This window comes from Ursus arctos, unplaced genomic scaffold, assembly GCF_023065955.2.
Source record: "Ursus arctos isolate Adak ecotype North America unplaced genomic scaffold, UrsArc2.0 scaffold_17, whole genome shotgun sequence".
In the NCBI taxonomy this organism is placed as follows: domain Eukaryota; kingdom Metazoa; phylum Chordata; class Mammalia; order Carnivora; family Ursidae; genus Ursus; species Ursus arctos.
In genome coordinates this window covers 46,019,991-46,037,476 of record NW_026622841.1, presented here as the reverse complement: position 1 = coordinate 46,037,476, position 17,486 = coordinate 46,019,991, and the positions used below count along the sequence as shown (strand labels likewise).

At 47.6% G+C, this 17,486-nt stretch overlaps 1 protein-coding gene across 1 annotated transcript in view; it reads left to right on the top strand.

The window, feature by feature from the left end:
* CABLES1 (Cdk5 and Abl enzyme substrate 1) overlaps positions 1-17,486 on the top strand; it is a 120,768-nt gene that overhangs the window by 73,749 nt on the left and 29,533 nt on the right. The window contains exon 4 of the mRNA XM_026496085.4: positions 4,090-4,167. Coding sequence (XP_026351870.2) covers positions 4,090-4,167 — 78 coding nt within the window. The remainder of the gene's footprint in view (positions 1-4,089; positions 4,168-17,486) is intronic.

Sequence of the window (17,486 nt, the reverse complement as noted above, 5' to 3'; positions counted from 1 at the left end):
ACATTGCTGGCTGTGGGCTAAGGGGTTGAGAGCAGATTTAATGACTGGTCCGTGATGCTCTGTCAGCCATGCGGCCCTTGTGCATCTCCTGGCTATTTGGAACACTCCAGTATCTCAGAGGCGGTGTGTCCCTTTGGCAGCGTTGTGGCCTGAAGCCCTAGTTTCCTCATACGAAAAACACTTTCCTAAACAAGGAACTGAAGCTATGTGAAGAAGGAAGATGGTGCTCTTAATGCATCCTGGAGAGGTTTGGAAAACACTGTGTGTCCAGAAACAGCTCTGCTCATGTGGGCTGCAGCCCTGGGAGCTTATTCCTTTGTGTTGTTGTTGTTTTCTCCTCCTCTGGCAAATGTTGGTATGGAAATGTGATGTTTCATTTCTTAAAGACCGATCTCTCTGGAGTTAATTCCTCTTTTGAAGTTATAATCTTTTGTGTCATGCTTTCTAGTCACCTTGACTCCAAGTCAAGTGTTAAGTGTCACAGAAGGGAAAATCACGTGGGCTTTCCGCATGCAATTTGGGCATACAAGAGATAACTACAGCGGTTGGAGGCCAACACATGGAGGTAGCCAGTTTCTGAAGTCTCCTGGAAATGGAATCTGGCTGTCTTGTGTCATTCTTGACAACTACCATCGATTTAATTCTTTCACAAATACAGAAGCGCTTGAAGAAGGGACACAAATCTGATTTTCTTGGGCATCACCATGATGATAGATATTTCCCCAGTACTTACGGAGAGGAAAGCTGCAAATTCACAGGAATCCTCCAGGTTTGGGACACAGCAGTTGGTCCAATGGGCCTCTCCTTAGGTTCACACTGCTCAGAGTTGCTCGTGGAGAAGATTGGAGGCAAGAGCTTGCCACTGGTTGATACTTGCCTGCTCTGGCTAAAGCCTGAAGCCCCTCCTGGATTCAGAGCTACTTCGGGAAACACGTTGGATGAGTTCTTGGGAGCTCCGTTGGCTGTTTCCTGCTCCCCAGGGAGCTGTTGTGTGGAACTGCTGTCCAGGTCTCTGCTCTGGATTCCTCCTCTGAACCCTGCATAACATGGGAGTCAACGGGATGGTTCCATCCAAAAATGGAAGGGAAGTACCGTACCAAAGATGCTGTGTTCCTTACTTACCTCCTCCCTACTCCTGGTGCTTGAGATGGCCAACCAGAAAAAGACCAACCCTTCTGGATTGTTGGGAAACATTCCATATTCATAGTTGCTAAACTTGACCTCTGCATTAGAATAACATGTTTTTCTGAATGAGACTCAGGCTGCCAGCCTCTTCTTGACACCTAAACGGTGAGGACCACACAGACGAGCACTCGTTTGGAGAACAGTGCAGCCCATTTACTAATAGGCACGTTGTGGTTAGAACTTTGGAAAGAATACTTAATTTCACATGCATTTATGTTCTTTCGTTTTCTTGTTCTATTAAAAATGTCCAAACAAAATCAGTGTGTGGGAAGGAAGCACACATTAGCACTAAGTCATGGAGAAAACGCACGGACACTGAGCCAGTTGAGTTTGTTTGATACGTTCCTTCCTCTGTGTCGCAGAAGATGTGGATGATGAGCACCTCAAGGAATGAGTCGTTCTAGGCTTTTCTCCTGGGTGGATGGCAGGGGCAGGTGGGGGTTGTTTGGAGAACCTCTATCCTTCCATCTGGTGGTGCCGGCAGCTCTGATCTCAGGGTGGTTGTGATGGGTCACCGTCTGGCCCCACCCATTCCCAGCCTGATCACCAGCAGGCCAGGCTGGAAAGCCACCCTAGGAAATGTGGATGAAGGTTGACTTCTTGGTGTCCAGGAAGTCCATGGATACCCAGTCAGACCCACAGGGACAGACTCTTCTAGTAAGTCTTAGAGAAGGGCAAAGCATCGGGGCACATGGTGGTAAAGAGCATGGCTTCAGATCCCCAACTGTTCTCACCTGCTAGTGTGTCCCTTTTGGATGTCACTTACTTGCTTTCATCAGTTGAAGCATTTAGAATTGGCCATCTAATGGATACTTAATAAGTATTAACTATTACTGTGTCCACAGTGTCCAAATCTGCCCCGGTCGCCCTGAGTGAGAGCCGGAGGAGGCTGGCTGGTGTTTAGCAAGGTGCTGTGCTCATGACTTATTTAGCTCTTGGCCCTTGAGGCCTTGGTGGCCCACTCTGCGTGTGGCACTGTTGTTCTTGCGGTGGTGACAGGGTGTGGGTCGGTGCTACCCAGTGAGAAGCCTCTTGAGAGAGGAGAGACAGTTCTCTGTGCAGGTTACACATCTGTAGTCACATGCCATCCCTCAGCTGCCCTCGGAGAATGCCTTTGACGTCTTAGCAGGCCTGTGTATTTTAGCACAGAGGTCTGGAGAGGTTCAGAATCCAGGTGCTATGCTGGTCAAACTTCCCTCAACCCTAGAAGGCGGGTCCCAGTAAAACTAGCTAATATTTATTGAGTGTCATTATTTGCCAGGCATTGTTTCAAGCGCTTTCCCAGTATAGACTTATTTACTCTTTACAGGATTCCTGTAGGCTAGTTAGTAATTTTATCCTGTCGTTTTAGTTGAGGAAACTGAGGCTCAGAAGAGTTGGTAAGAGGTCCAAGGTCATGCAAATATGATACAGCTGACATTTGAGGCCGGGACTGTGGCTTCAGTCCTGTTTAACCACTGTTGACATGAATCACCGTGGGATGAACGCATAGGCCTGGTCCCGCCTTCCAAGTCATGGGGCCTCCAGAGCTGCTGTGAAGCACAGCGCTGCCCACACTGTTCATGGAGGGGCTGCCATGCGCTCCACCCTTGGACTCACCCTCTGGAAGAGGAGGGAGGCAATGGTAAGCACCCCTTTAAGTGATTGGTGTCCTCCTGGCAGTGGAAATAAAGAGCCACAGACAGCACCCAAAAAGGGCATGAGTAACTCGGTGAAGGGGAAGGAAGTGCTTCCTGGGGCCATGACTTCTGAGCTGGGTTTGGAAGAATAAATAGGAATTCACTAAGCATACTAAGTTGGGCACAGCAGGCAAAGGACGGGTATGAAACAGCAGGGTCTTTTAAAGGTGGGGGACAGCAAGTCCTTTAGCATGGGCAGATGATACGGTGGCGGGGGTGGGGGGGTGTCCTCTTTGTTGAGACCGGAGAAGCAGAAAGAGCCAGAAGACAGAGGGCTTGCTTTGCCATGCCAGGGAACCCGACTTTATCCTGGGCAGGTAGACAGTTTAATATCATAGTTGTAAAAACAAGGTCACAATCTCCAAATCCTGATGCAGTTAGTAGTATTGGTTTTTTTTTTTCCCTCTGATTTTATCATCATGATTATTGAAGAAAAAGATTATAAAAGTCAATTTCATATCTGATGTGTTGTGTTGCTACTGTGTTAAAGAATGTTAGTTTTTTAATCTCCTCCACTTGTTTCTCACTTTTTTTTTTATCAGCAATTCTCTTTGGCAAAAGTTATTTTCATACGCCAGGATAAGTACTTTTGAGAGTTTTTTTTTTAATGTTTTCTTAAGTGGCCTTTGATTGCATAAGAGCATCATGCAGAACTGTTTCCAGTAGTATCTTTATAGCAGGAATGGAGGCTAAGACTGATTATGTAATTGTTCCCTTAATTTATTCTCAGAACCTAACATGCTGCCAGCATATAAAAAAAAAACCCTAACGATCACAATGGCATCTGAGTGGCTCTTGCTCACGGTTTCTGGCACTATTGCTTTTGCATTGTTCACCGCAGAGTAGAAATGGATGGTTTCCATGTGGCATGACTCTTGGCAGCACTGGGCACCCCAGACTCATGGCTCTGTCTGCTCCATCTTGCTGTGCAACCCAGAGGTAACAGCTCTCGCTAGAGAGGATTCGTGTGTACTCCTTAGAGACCCTGGCGAGCGTCTCACACGTTACCCTTTGGGTGAGGAGAGGCAGCGTACTTCTGCGCTGAGGTCGCATTTCGCAAGGAGCACAGAATACCATCTGTCAGAGGAGGCGGCGGGAGTGTGCAAATATTGCTGTGAATTCCATGAATGCTTAATTGCTACAGTTGTTTCTTTTTTTTTAAGAGTCTTTGCATTTAGTTTGTTTGTTGTTCTTTTTTTTTTCTTTTTCTTTCTTTTTTTTTTAGAATAGTCCTTATCAGTGGCAGAAGATCCTTCTGTAGTATATTTTCAGTGCTGCCCTATCGTGACAGTGCCCAAGTTGGGTATGTATATGCATGCTTGCTTTATAGTTCTCTGGGTGAAAAGTTGTGATACGTTGTGCGTAATGTGGTTGGCCTTTCCATTTCAAAGAACTTGCCTTGCTTTGACACTGCAAATTCAGTACTTGTAAATTTGAAAGAAAGCAAGCTCCACTTTCTTTTCAGCCAGAAAGCTTTCTTGTTATTTTGTGTGCGTGCGTGTGTGTGTCTTTGCTGTGTTTGTCACCTCTTCAATACGGTAAAGCAAGAGCAATCCGGGGACCCACCCCATTCCTCAGGGCCATGTCGACTTTTGGAGAAAGGTAGGTGAAGAAAGGATTCAAGACAAACCATGTGAACGTGCTGCCTCTTTGCATCTTGGGCTTGGGGCTGGAAACTGACCAGCAAGCTGGAGCAAATATCAAAGCAAAATGGTACCAGGAACCGATCTATGTGATTCGCCACAGGTCAAAGGAACGCTTACTCCTCTAGCTCAACGAGCCCCTCCTTTTGCTCTGAAGAAAGTAGGTAAGTGAGGCTCTGCACCCCTCATTCCCCGTGCCGAGCTCTGTGCTTATCTCCTCCAAGTCTTGACAACCTTGCCCCTTACCTGTCCCTGCATTGTCGTCAGGGAGCTGCTGGTGTTTAGGGTCGGACAGCTCACCAAGTAGGAATCTTGTGGGATATTGGCTCCGGCCTTTACAAATGAAATGCTGGAATTGCCGCCTAGACACTGTGACGATGACACACTACCCACTCATGACCACTGCCCCATGGGAGGGCAGTGTGGCCCCTGGTGCTGATTCACCATGTGTTCATCTTCCACTGTGTTCCACGAGCTCTCCCCGGTCCTTCCTGTTCACCATGGCTTTCCCACCGCACCAGAGACCTGTCAGACTTGCGCCCGTTCAACTCGCCACGGTCCTTATTTGTACTATACACTGTAAGCTTCACGGGACAGAAAGGAGCACTTCTTCGTCATGGAATTCTGACTCAGTCATTTATTAGATGTGTGCCGAAAGAGTAGCCGTAATCTTACCATTGATTGAGCACGTGCTTTATGCTGGTCCTTTTCACTCCCTGCATCCTTACAACCACCTTGCAAAGTAGGTGTTCTTGAAAAGGTAACAGCAAACCCTTCAGGTCAGGGGTTCCAGGATCACCTGGGTGGTCGCAGAGCTGCCCGCAAGAGACCTCATGAGGAGGCTTGCTTGGCCTTACCACGCTGTTGTGGTCCCGGGTTCGGCTGCCCCTGAGAGCAGGCTTATTCCCTGCGGACCTTCAGTGGTACCAGCTTGCAGACCTCTGCGTGACCCAGAAGGCCCGTCCGTTAGTCTTACACAGGTAATCGCTGCAGGGCCCGGATTATTTCAGTGTGACCAGCCTGTGAGCACATTTCCAGGGAGATCTGACTCAGCCGTGGAAAGCTGTGTGAAAGTATGTCCTCTCCTGGCCAGCTGGGATGGTCACTGTGGGGTTGGCCTTACTTTTCTGTTTTTCTGGGCTTCCTTTGCAAACCTTTCGATTGATGTAGTCTTCCTTTGGCCATGGTCCATTTATTTATTGAGTGCTTCCTATGTGACTAGGTGCTGGGATAAAGATAGTGAAAGATGGGCCTGGTTCCTGTCTCCTGAAACTTAAAACCAAGAGGGGGAGACATGTTAAAATTTCACATACGATTAATTACCACTTTTAATTAAGGCTGAAGATGTTCAGTCAGATGACTGCCAAGTCTTCCTGACTGAGAACTCATTCGGTTTCTTTAACATAATCTGACTTCTCTGCGCTCTTAAAACTGTTTGTGTTTGTTTCATTCTGGAATGGTGCTCTTCTTTCCAAGTTTTGGGATACCTCACCATGGTACCCAAGTACTTATCCCCATTTATAGATAGGACCCCTGATCCCCAGGAGTTATGGTCTCAAACATCAACTTTGGGCCAGAATGGGAATTTGAACCCAAGTCTGTCTGGCTCTAGGACTTTCCGTGACTCACTGTGGCCAAACAGGCAAAACAAGTTCCTTATTCACAGAAAACCATCTGTGAAATGGAGCTTTTGTGATAACTGCCTTACAGAGGTGAACTAAGACTCACAGGGCGACTGACTATGCGAGGTCCAGCACGGCACCTCGCACAGAGGCAGATGGGGCCAACTTGTCAAGGACCCCAAGTTTCTCAAGTAAACGCATCGTGGGGATCAATGAGGAGAACTTGGGAGACTTGTAGTTTTCTGCTTGGGCAAATCACTTGCCTCTGTGAGCCTCTGCTTGTTCCTCTGTGGGATGGGGATCGCAAAGTTACTGCCTGTGTCGTTAACTTTGAAGATAACTGCATTTTATACAAAACTCGTGGGAACACGTTTTAACTTAAACTACCCAGGAAGAGATCACCCAGACTATCCTGTTTGATACCCTTACTAGAAATACATGGCCCTCCCCATCTTTGACACCTGGAGGAAATGCTAGCTGGCCGCCAGGGTTGCTGGGAGAGGGGCATGCGTCACTGCCTGGGTCTTCTTGACTCCTGCTGGGAGGGCCCCGTGTGTTAGAGGGGAGGCGTCACAGGGTGGCGGCTCATTCAGCTGTTCTGCTGGGGGCCCCAGAGGAGGCAGCAGAGTGCGTGTGGGGGATCTCAGGGCATAACCTCGTACATTTTTGACATGAATAAACTCTACTCCTTCAGACTTACAAATGAGGAAACCAAGGTGCAGTAAGGTTAATTTTCTGTGACAAAAAAACACCAGGTCCATTGTAATGCCTGACAGAGAAAAGAACATGCCTGTTTCTGTAGCATATTCTGCTTGAGAACTCAAAAAACTAGGAACACCATTGCAAACATTGTAATTTAGCAGCAGGATGGAGAAGCAGTTCTGCTTTGTAAATTTTTTGATGAGCAGACATCCTATTAATGAATAACTGCCACTTAAAATTAGGATTATTTTTACTAAGTATTGGGAAATCGTTATGCTCAATTAATGAAAGTATTTATACTGGTAAATTATATACGTACGTATTTTATGGTACTTTATTTCATACCTGTATTAACTAATACCTTTCTGCTGGAGTTCTTGGTGTGACTGGGACACAAATCCTAGAATTGCCGGGGTGGAAAGGATTTCAGAGATGATGTGGCCTGGCCTCCCTGCTTCATAGCTGGGGCCCCTTGGGCACAGGGGTGGACAGCCAGCAGAACCAGCAGCTCCAGAGCCCAGTACTCCAGCCACCTTAGCCCGCTGACTTTTTGGTTTCTGGTCGCCATTTTTCTGTTGTGCTTATGCACGTGGACTGAGCCACAGGCGCCTGATTATTCTAGACAAGTGTAAACCCCCCCTGCTAAAAGGGATGATGTCCAGATCCAGCTTCATCATAAGGAAGTTTTAAAAACAGGAAACTCAGAAGTTCATCCAGTGTGTACTTGAACCTCTTCTACAAGGAAAGCATCTATCAGGATGGCCTTATCTCTTTCCGGCTCTGTTTTCTGGCTTCTCATGCTGCGCTGGAGCATCTCAGGTCTGGCGCTCACGTCTTGGCTGGCCCTGCCTCCCACCCTGACCCCAAAGCTTTGTTCTTGGTTTAAACTGAGCTGAGCACTTGCTTTGGCTCCTGACATCAGTTGACCAAAGCAGACAGGCCAGTCTCAGGAGAGGTTTTATTCGTTCACTTACTCATGCATTTCTTCTGCCATGTGGGTCCAAGGCCTTGATGGAGGCTGGGAAGGTATAGAGATGAGTAAGACCCACTCTCCAGGAGCTTATTATTGAGCCAGGAAGCTAGGCTTGTAAACAACCAACCCAGCACAACTGGGGAGCCCCAAAGAGGTGCTATGGAGTACTTTAACTGCCCCCAGATCTTTATCAACGCTCACATTTATATTGAATCTACAATTGGTATTGAAAGCCAAAGAGTTTGCTGTGTAAGTCTCCATCCGCTTCCAAGTATACTGCCACCCCTGCCTGCTTCCTGGGTAGAAATTCAGGCTACTACCACATAGCAGGATTCACTCATTCACTCCACAGAACCGAGGTTTGATAAACCTAGTATGTGGCAGTCACTGTTCTAAGCAGTAGGGATACAATGGTGAGCAAGAAAATGTCTCTTTGCTCATTACCCTCTAAGGGTAGGAGACACAAGCAAGTAAAGGCACTGGCTAGTGTCTAGTAAAGGCTAGTAAAGACACTGACCATCAGACACAAGAGCGGACAATGAAGTGAGTGCTCAGCAGTGGGCCGCTGGAGCACAGAGGAAGGTGCTCAGGGAATTCAGACAGAGGGATCAGGGAGGGCTCCCCAGAGACAGCAGCTCTTCATCAAGACGTGGAAGTGTGAGGTCTTGGAGAAGTGGAGAAGGATATTCCAGCCTCACCATTGACTTCTGAGGATATAGAAGATGGTCTGGCCCCTTGTGTACTTCTTGGGGGTGGGGTGGGGATTCTCTGTACTGCATGGCATGCTGGGAGAGCTGGGTAAAGCACCATCCCAGCGGGACTCCCTTTGCTGACCCGCACAGGAGCAGTTTGCCCTAGGTAGTGAGGGGAGGGGTAGAGACAGAATGGAGCTGTCCTGGGACACCAGGTCCTGGGATGTCACTGCCACAGGCCCATCACTCAGCCTGCCCCAGGTCTCAGTTCGTACAGTGTGGAGGTTTGACTAGACTCTAAAGATCCTGCACACTCTGTTCTCATCCTTGTCAATTTTGCTAATGTGGAAGCTGTTAAGTGTTTGAACGAGGAGTTTATGAATGAGGCATGTTGTTCACACTTTCCATCCACCGATCAGCTGCTTCTAGAGTCCTATCTGAATGATTCTCCATTCAAATTTTTAAAATTTGAAAATTTTTTTAAAAAAGCACAGGTCTGGTGACTTTGCAGTTTCCTTTGGTACATGGTCTTCCGGTGTGGGCTGGATCACCCCAGAGTTGACGTGCAGGGTTTGGGGTCATTTTGCCTGCTGTCAGGTTTATACTTCCAAGCTGACAGTAGAATCATTCACAGGGATTTCTAGAGCTCCTGCTTGAAGCAGACTGGCCTGGTTATTTAGCGAGTACCGCACTCTTCAAACTGTTTTTTCCTGCCTTGACTCACAGATAAAGATACTTGGAGAAAAAGAGCCTGTCTCCTTAGGATTCGCTGATTAGGTAGGCCCAATCTGTGTGAACACGATAATGGCAGGAACGCAAGCTGAAGCATGAAGAATGCTTGTAGTATGCCAGGCGCCGTGCTAAGGGCTTTTACGCATTCGCTCGTTTCATCTTCGCCAGAAGCTCATGAGGCGGGTTCTGGGATTCTCAGTTTGCAGATACGAGTTTGGGGCAGAAACTGGCGTGGCAGTGGTGGCGGAGGGAGGGGGCAGGCGGACCGCAGGCTCTGTGAGGGGCTTGTTTTCTGCTTTGGGGCAGACAGACCCCCCAGGAGCGGTTCGCAAAGCACAGACGCACATCTGAGAGCTGAGTGTATTTTTCTTTTTATTAGATTTTATTTATTTGACAGAGACAGCCAGCCAGCGAGAGAGGGAACGCAAGCAGGGGGAGTGGGAGAGGAAGAAGCAGGCTCCCAGCAGAGGAACCTGATATGGGGCCCAATCCCAGAACACCAGGATCACACCCTGAGCCAAAGGCAGACACCTAACGACTGCGCCACCCAGGCGCCCCCTGAGTGTATTCTTTTCACCGTCCTGCCCTGGGGCCCCACCTGCTGGCTTGGGGCCAGTGCCCGGTGGGACGCAGGGTGGCCGGTGCGTATCTGGGTGTTGGTGGAGCTCTGCATATGTGCCCTAGGAGGGCCACCTCCTGGGGACCCACTGGGCTCAGTGCTGGGTGGTGACCTTTTGAAGGCTTTGGAGTTTGCCAGTTCACACTGCAGCCTGGCTGCTCCGAGAGCAAACCCCAGGCATCTTTGGGTGGAGTCTTGGGTGAAAATAATCTGTATAATTCCCCTCATCGGAGTGCGTGTTGGCTCTAGAATAGGCAGGTCTCCAGAGAGTGGGGAGGGGGGTCTCATGATGCGGGTGTCAGTGTGGTGCAGACGCCCTGGTTCATGATCCTGAAGGACTGCTTGCTCAGGTCTCCCCAGTACCCACCCAGTCACGGCCAGGTCACCCCACAGACACCACCGGGAAGTGACTTAGGGACTGGTAAGCGTCTTCCTCTTGTCTTTACATCATGCGCGGAAAATGCTGCTCTTTGAGAAAGTGTGCTAAGTAGTTAAATTAGCGCCAGACATGTCTTCACTTCACAAAAGGATTGGTGACAGGGCTGTTTTTTAAAATAAAAGGCTTTCTTGCTTACTTAATGAGCTCTTTTCTTTCTTAAAATATCATTTGATCTCCAGAGTTTGCTTTCATGCAACACTTCAAGAAATCGTCTGTTAGATAAAACAAGATGCTTCTAGTAACTGCCCTTTGTTCCTGCTCTTCCAGTCTAGGAATTCCGAGTCTTGCTGTGGCTCTGGTGGGCACGGAGGGTGGAGTGCAGGGTGGGAAGCACTCAGACAACAGGATCCTCCCTGACTGTTGGGGGGAGGCAGTGGACTTGGGGTGGTCCACAGAATGTCCAGGAAAGACAGAGAAAGCAGTATGGACACCCAGGAGTGACCCAGTGCAGCTGGGACAAACATGCAGCCGCACTCTGGGCTGCTTCTGTAGAAAGACTGCTGTGGGTGCCTCCACCCCACACTTGCCAGAAGCTCTGACCCCCAGCTCCACTCCGTGTTACCTCCGCCTCCAGCCTCCACGTGAGGGCTTCTGCTCGGCACAACGTAGGTGGCTTCCGGGTGTCTGGGAAAGGTAGTGTTGGGCCTTCCCTGGTGCTGTGGGCCTGTCTCTGCCGTCTCTGCCATAAATGGCCCACTGGAGAATCCACCTGTCCCCAAACTGAACCTGCGCAGGCCACCAAAGGACTCCAGGCCTTAACTGGGCATCAGTCCCAGGAGGGAACCCTCAGGAAGTAAGGGTCCCTTACTCTGCGCCCCTCCCCCCCACAAACATGCTTCCCTGAAAGAAGGAACTCTTAGTGTTTTCAAACAGGTGTGTAGTTTGTAAAGAAATAGAGGGAAATGGCAAAAAGGAACAAAAAGATAGACCTTGCATTTACCCAAATACTCATTCCAGCGTTCATTCTTCCCCATACTTCTAAATTTTCCAGCGGATAGCTTTTGGTTTCATCTTAAAGAACTTGTTCTTCCTTTACTATTTCTTTAGTATGGATCCATTGCTTCAAGCTTTCTCTTATCTGAAGAGGTCTTTGTTGCACTTTCATTTTATTGGGTTTTTTTTTTTTTCAATTTTATTGAAAAGACAATGTCTCATCAGATTCCATACATCTCCAAACCCCAGGCAAAAGCAGCACCCCCAGCCCCACAACCTCCCAGCCCTGGGCCCGAGACTGGTGCTGCTGGCATGCCTCATCCCCTTCCTGGCCCCCTCGGTTCTTGTCAGTGCCGCTGCTGGCTCCTGACCGCAGCCATCAGCTGGGACTCGTGTTGAGTTCGGGAAAACAGGACCGAAGTCAGATATGCGGGAACCCTCGCACTCAGGTTGCTTGTGGTTTTTGCGACTCTAGGTTATGACCCCTGCTGAAAGCCTCTTTCGTGGTTTTCTAGACTAGTGAGCACAGAGACAGGGCCTTGGGCTCTGGCCTCAGTTCTCCTCTCGGACCCATCTTCTTTTCATGGCCTCTGTTGCTGGCCTTAGCAGGATGCCCAGCTCCGTGACAGGTTCTCCTTGCCTTTGGGGCTTTTATACTTGGTGCAGAGTTTGAAAGACTGTTCTTGCCCCTCATCCCACTGGAACTTCTTACTGATGGAACTCAGACCTCACCTCCAGGGCCCTTTCTCAGGCCACCCTCAAGGCCCTACTAAGAAGCCACTCGTGTTCCATGGTACTGTCCTAGCACTTAACGATTATATTTTAACGTCTCTGTAATTTGTCCTTAACTCTCCTTAGGGTGTATATTGTCTTAGTTCTCAAGGCATTGCTCGCACTGCAGGGTGCATAGTAGACGCTGTATTTGTTGAATAAGTGAGTACAAACAGTATTTCTGAGGATGTGTCTCTAGACTTTTGAGAATGGCTAATTTTATGACTATATCATTGCCTCCAAAAATGATGGCCAGACTGTCTGCTTCAGTAGAACCAGGTGCTCTCTGGGGTCCTCAGCCTGGCACCCCATCCCTGTGGGCATCTTGATAGGAATGCCAGTGCTGGATGCACAGTCAGGAGGAGGGCCCTGGAAAGTGCCAATAAGGATGATCAGTCATGGACCTCTGTACCCTGCTTCTCTGCAAATAATGGTTATGGCCACAATGAAAGCAGCTAAGCCTACAGTGACTAAAGGGGGTGTCAGGCTGAACCTAGATGCAGGTGTAAGCCCCAACTAGGTTCCCTCACCTGACCTACCCAGCCAGGTGACTCCCCGACATGTTAGCTTCACGAACACAATGGATCACTCGTGCTGTACTCCTCGAGTTGCTTGCACATACGAACACCCTGGTTATTAAACCCAGGAATGCAAAGGGCCTTTTGCTGATGTCACACCTGGTCTGCCCAAGCACCATCAGAGTTTCCTGGCTTTCAGCTGGCTTGGCTTTCTAGCCCTTGATCAAGATGTGATTTTCCTTTCACGTATACTGCTTTTGTTTAAAGCAAGGGATATTTTTGAATTGACTTTTGCATAGTTAGAAGGGGTTGGCTTTCCCAGGGGGCAGTGGGGAGCTTCATTTTGTCACTGGTACCCTTTTCATGTTGGGTGAAGTGAAGCTCTTGCCTTGGTCCTTCCCACCACCCACTCACACCTTCACACATTGGTGTATGGTCTAGTCCTCGCCGTCCAGCCTTTTCTGGGACCCAGCATGCTCATGTCTGATCAGGTGCACGTGTTGGGAAGATGTTGGGATTTATTTGCATGCCTAGATCGAAGACTGGCTACAGGCTGTGTTAACTCCTTTCAAGTAAACTGCAGTTGGGCCCCGAGTCCCACTAATCGTTAACAGGGGTGAGTTGTCATTTATAACAGCAGGCCTGTGGGCTGAACTCAGTGAGCAAAAACCACTTGCAAAGGTGTAGAAGCCCTTCCGAGACACGAGGGCATTGCCACTTCTTGGAGTATCCCCAGGCTAACTCTCTAAAGGATACATGACACAGAAGATTTGCCATGTAATGCTGTTTCACATGAGTTCAGTGGTAAGGAGCACACTTCAGCTCCAAAGATAGACCTTTAGAGCTAGAAGGAACTTGGAGACTGTTCAGTCCTGTGGTTTTCAGACTTTTTTTTTTTTTGCTGAAGAAACCATTCCTCCAATGCAAGTTTACACAGAATGCCCATAAATAAAATTGTGAACCACAGAGTTATTCCAGAAAATTGGGGGGAATGAGAAGCCCACTCATTTTCACTGCATCTTTCATGGTCCCAGTAGGAAAACCACGGTCCTCCAACCCTGCCTTCGGTACTGATGGGCATCTGAAGCCAAGGAGCATAGGTTGGTGGGATAGAGCTGGGGTCAGGCAGAATCCTCAGTCCCAGCAAATTAATTAGCTTTGCTGGTCCCAGGCTCACTTATCTGTAAAACTGGCTCTGATGTCAGCCTTGGAGTTTTGAGAGCAGTGAAGTATTACATATGAAAGCTCTGAGCACCCTGCCAGGCCATACATAGTAGGTACTCATTAAATGGTCACTTTTATTCCATTTTTGTCCAGTCACAGAGCTATTTCATTGCTCTAAGTCTTCCCCAACACAGCAAATCTCAGTCCAGTTTTTGATGAGTTGGCCAGCACTGTGTTTCTATAGACACAAGGGATTCATCTTCAGATCTGCTTTTATCTGGTCTTTAAATTGTTCTCCTTAGTGGTACATGCTTATTTTTAAAAATCTAGAATATATGTGAAAATGAAAGGAAGGTAAAACTTAGCCTTACGTCCTAAACAAAACCTTCATTAACATTTTGGCCTATTTCCTTCCAGTCTTTTTTTTTCCCCCCTTATCCCCTAGTGCATGTGCTTGTATGGGACATGAGGAGATGATTGTTTTGTTTTGATCTTTCTTGCTGGTGGGAAGTTCCAAGCTTTGCCAAATCCCACCTTTCAAAACAAGCTATTGGAAGCTGGTCACTGAGAAGAGGAACAGATGTTGCCCGTCTCTTTCACTATAACTGTAAGAGCAAACCTTCCCATAGCTGTAAACACTCTTCTCAGATTAAGCTTGTAAATTATACTATTTTCTGGGAAGAGTCCCAGCCTTAAACCAGCCCCTCTTCTCTCAACCAGCAGTTTGCCAAGGCCGACAGAGTCTTTGTGCCTTCTATCCACATGAGTCACTGCCTTCTCTTTTCTAGTGTGGATCTGTGGTTTGGCTTGGCAACCCTTTGCTTACAAAATAAATTGCAACTAAGTTTCCCAACTCTTTTAAGTAGGCAGACCCCACTTGATAAACAGCTCATCCACACCTCTGCCTAAGACCACTGCCCCCTCCTCTTGCGCCCCAGCCCTGTCTTCTGGGCTGCTGTGCCATCACCCTGGGATCAGGAGCTGCAAAGCAATTTATGGGTTCAGAAGTGGAGAGGGGGGAGAAATTGTGAGACAGGAACAGCTTAGGAATAATGATCCTGGGGTCCTGAAAAGGAAAAGGAGGTCGAGAGAGGAAGGTGAAAATAATGCAAACTTGACCCGCCGAAGGTCAGCCTTCAGGTCAAACCAGGAAACCATGAGAGAGACTCCACTTTTTCCTACACACCTCCAACCTGTTGCTCCTACAACCAGACCTCTTGCTTTACTGTGTTGCTAGTTTGGTGACATTATAGGCTAAAAGAGCACAGTGTGGGCTGATCTCCGTTTATAACATCACGTCAGTGGGAAAATGCATTCCGAGTTCCAGACGGCCAACTCAAAAGCTTTGGAACACAACCCACTGGTGAGCGAGAGACTGCAGGCATTGTATTGAGGGTCAGTCCCAGGACTGTCTCTGCATACAGGGACTGACACAAGTGCCCAGATGCACTTTATTTTCTGAAACAGACATCAGTAGGTATTTCTGTACATAGGGATCCGATCAGAAGGAAATAGCAGTGAACCCAGTTAACTTGTGAGTCAGGGTTATGTAAAATAACCACGCTGGATGATTCCAGCTTGATGATGTGTGTGTAGGAACGGACCCATTCAGATAAGCAGACCTGACTGAATGATAGTGACAGGGTTTTCTTACTACAGATGTATCCGAGACCATGTGGTAAAGGAAATGGCTTCCCAGTGCAGCACTAGGTACCTCTGGAGGTATGTTTTAAAATAACAGTGTCCAGGGAGCCTGGGTGGCTCAGTCATTTGAGTGTCTGACTCTTGGTTTTGGCTCAGGTTGTGATCTCAGGGTCATGAGATCAAGCCCCATGTTGGCTCTGCACTCAGCAGGGAGACCGCCTGAGATTCTGTGCCTCTCCCTGTGTGCTCCCTACCCCCCCCACCCCCGCTCTCTCAAAGAAATAAATCTTTTTTTTTTTTTTTTAAGATTATATGTATTTGCTAGAGAGAGAGCACACAAGCAGGGGGAGCAGCAGGCAGAAGGAGAAGCAGGCTCTCCTCTGAGCAAGGAGCCCAGTGCAGGACTCGATCCCAGGACCCTGGGATTGTAACCTGAGCCGAAGCAGACACTTAACTGACTGAGCCACCCAGTTTTCCTGATAAATAAATAAATCTTAAAAAAAAAAAATAGTACCCACGTGGTCTTTGTTTATGTCCTTCTTAGCTTTTGGCATGGGGGCGTTTCAGATGAGGTCATCCTCTTGGGTCCGTTTCCTGAGTGTTGATCGTTTTGTGACATAGAGAACAGCTTCTTAGAGGGGACCTGAAAGCGTAAATGCTCCCTGACACCCCCCTCTTCCTCCCTACCCACTTTCCCCCAGAACATCTCTTTCCGTTGTGGAAAATTACACATTCACAAATTGTGTTTCTTTCCTCACACCAGCCTATATTCCCACACAGAGACAGATTCTGGAATGATCTCATGGATGAATCATGCCGTTATCCGGCTGTTTATAGGAGCTGCCTTTAGACAAAGATTTTGGTGTAAGCTACATTAAGGCCCCTTCATTGTCTGCCAGTTACCCTTGGGGGGATGGCTTATCGATAGAGTGCTGAGTGTGAGGGGCAGGACTCTAGACTAAAAGCCGCTTTGATTTCACTTTTTCCTGTCAGCCCTGGGCTTTGTTCCATTGACTCTGAACTGCAAGTAAGCAGACCCAATCCAAAATGGCAGCTGTATTGTATCTGAAGAGGCGAGAAATAGGACTTCTTAAACTATGATAAATGCTTATATCATTGAGTTCCAGTTGATGCATAATCTCTTAATTAAAATTAGCTCACAAGTAGCATTTCCTAATCCAGCTTTCAAGCTTTGCTCTATGTAGCAAATCTCCCCCTCTCTCTCTCTTTTTTTTTTTTTTGAAAGATCTGGAAATCTTATTAATATTTAACTGGCTTTTAAATTATTTATGCATCAAAGTGTTCAACCTATTGTTGTCCTTTAATGAGCAAGTGCCCAGTGGTGCTTCTGTTTGGCATTACCAGGTCTCAAGTTTAGAGCACCATTAAATGATCACAAGTGGCAGTCAGGCCATCTTGGAAGCTAAAAGCCCTGGAAACTAGTTAATTGGATTACTCACACAGTTCCATCTCTTTGCAGATGTTAAGTATTTAAATCATATCTTTTTTTTTTTTTAGGAGTAACATTGGTTCGTTAATCATATGCTCCTTAAGGAAGAGGCTTTGCCTTAAACTTCTTGTTTTTTCTTTTTTAAAGATTTTATTTATTTGTTAGAGCACAAGCAGGGGGAGTGTCAGGCAGAGGGAGAGGGAGAAGCAGACTCCCCACTGAGCGGGGAGTCCGTTGCGGGGCTTGATCCCAGGACCCTGGGATCATGAGCTGAGCTGAAGGCACTTAACTGATCCAGGCATCTCGAAACTTCTTATTTAATAGAGAATCTTGTTTGATCAGTTCCATGCATTATGGCTCCGTGAGCATCAGAAAAGGTAATGAAAGATGATTTGCCTGTTACACAGGATGAAATCAGGAGTTCGAAAAATAAATAAATAAAAATATAAAGAAGAAAAAGAAATCAGGAGTTGGCCATAGTGTGGTTACAGGGACAAAGATAATCCCCTTTGGGCATCAGGATATCTAGATTGGCCATCTGCTCTGACCAGATGATCCCACAACTGCAAAATCATGTGCATTTGCTCTTTGCCGTGGGAGCCGAAACTAACAGGTCCAGGGGGTTTCCAGCCACCAAGTCACAGGCTTTCAAGGAGAGCTACATTCAGTGAATCACGGGGCCATCCTATGAAGAATAGGGTTTCACTCCACAAAGAAGCA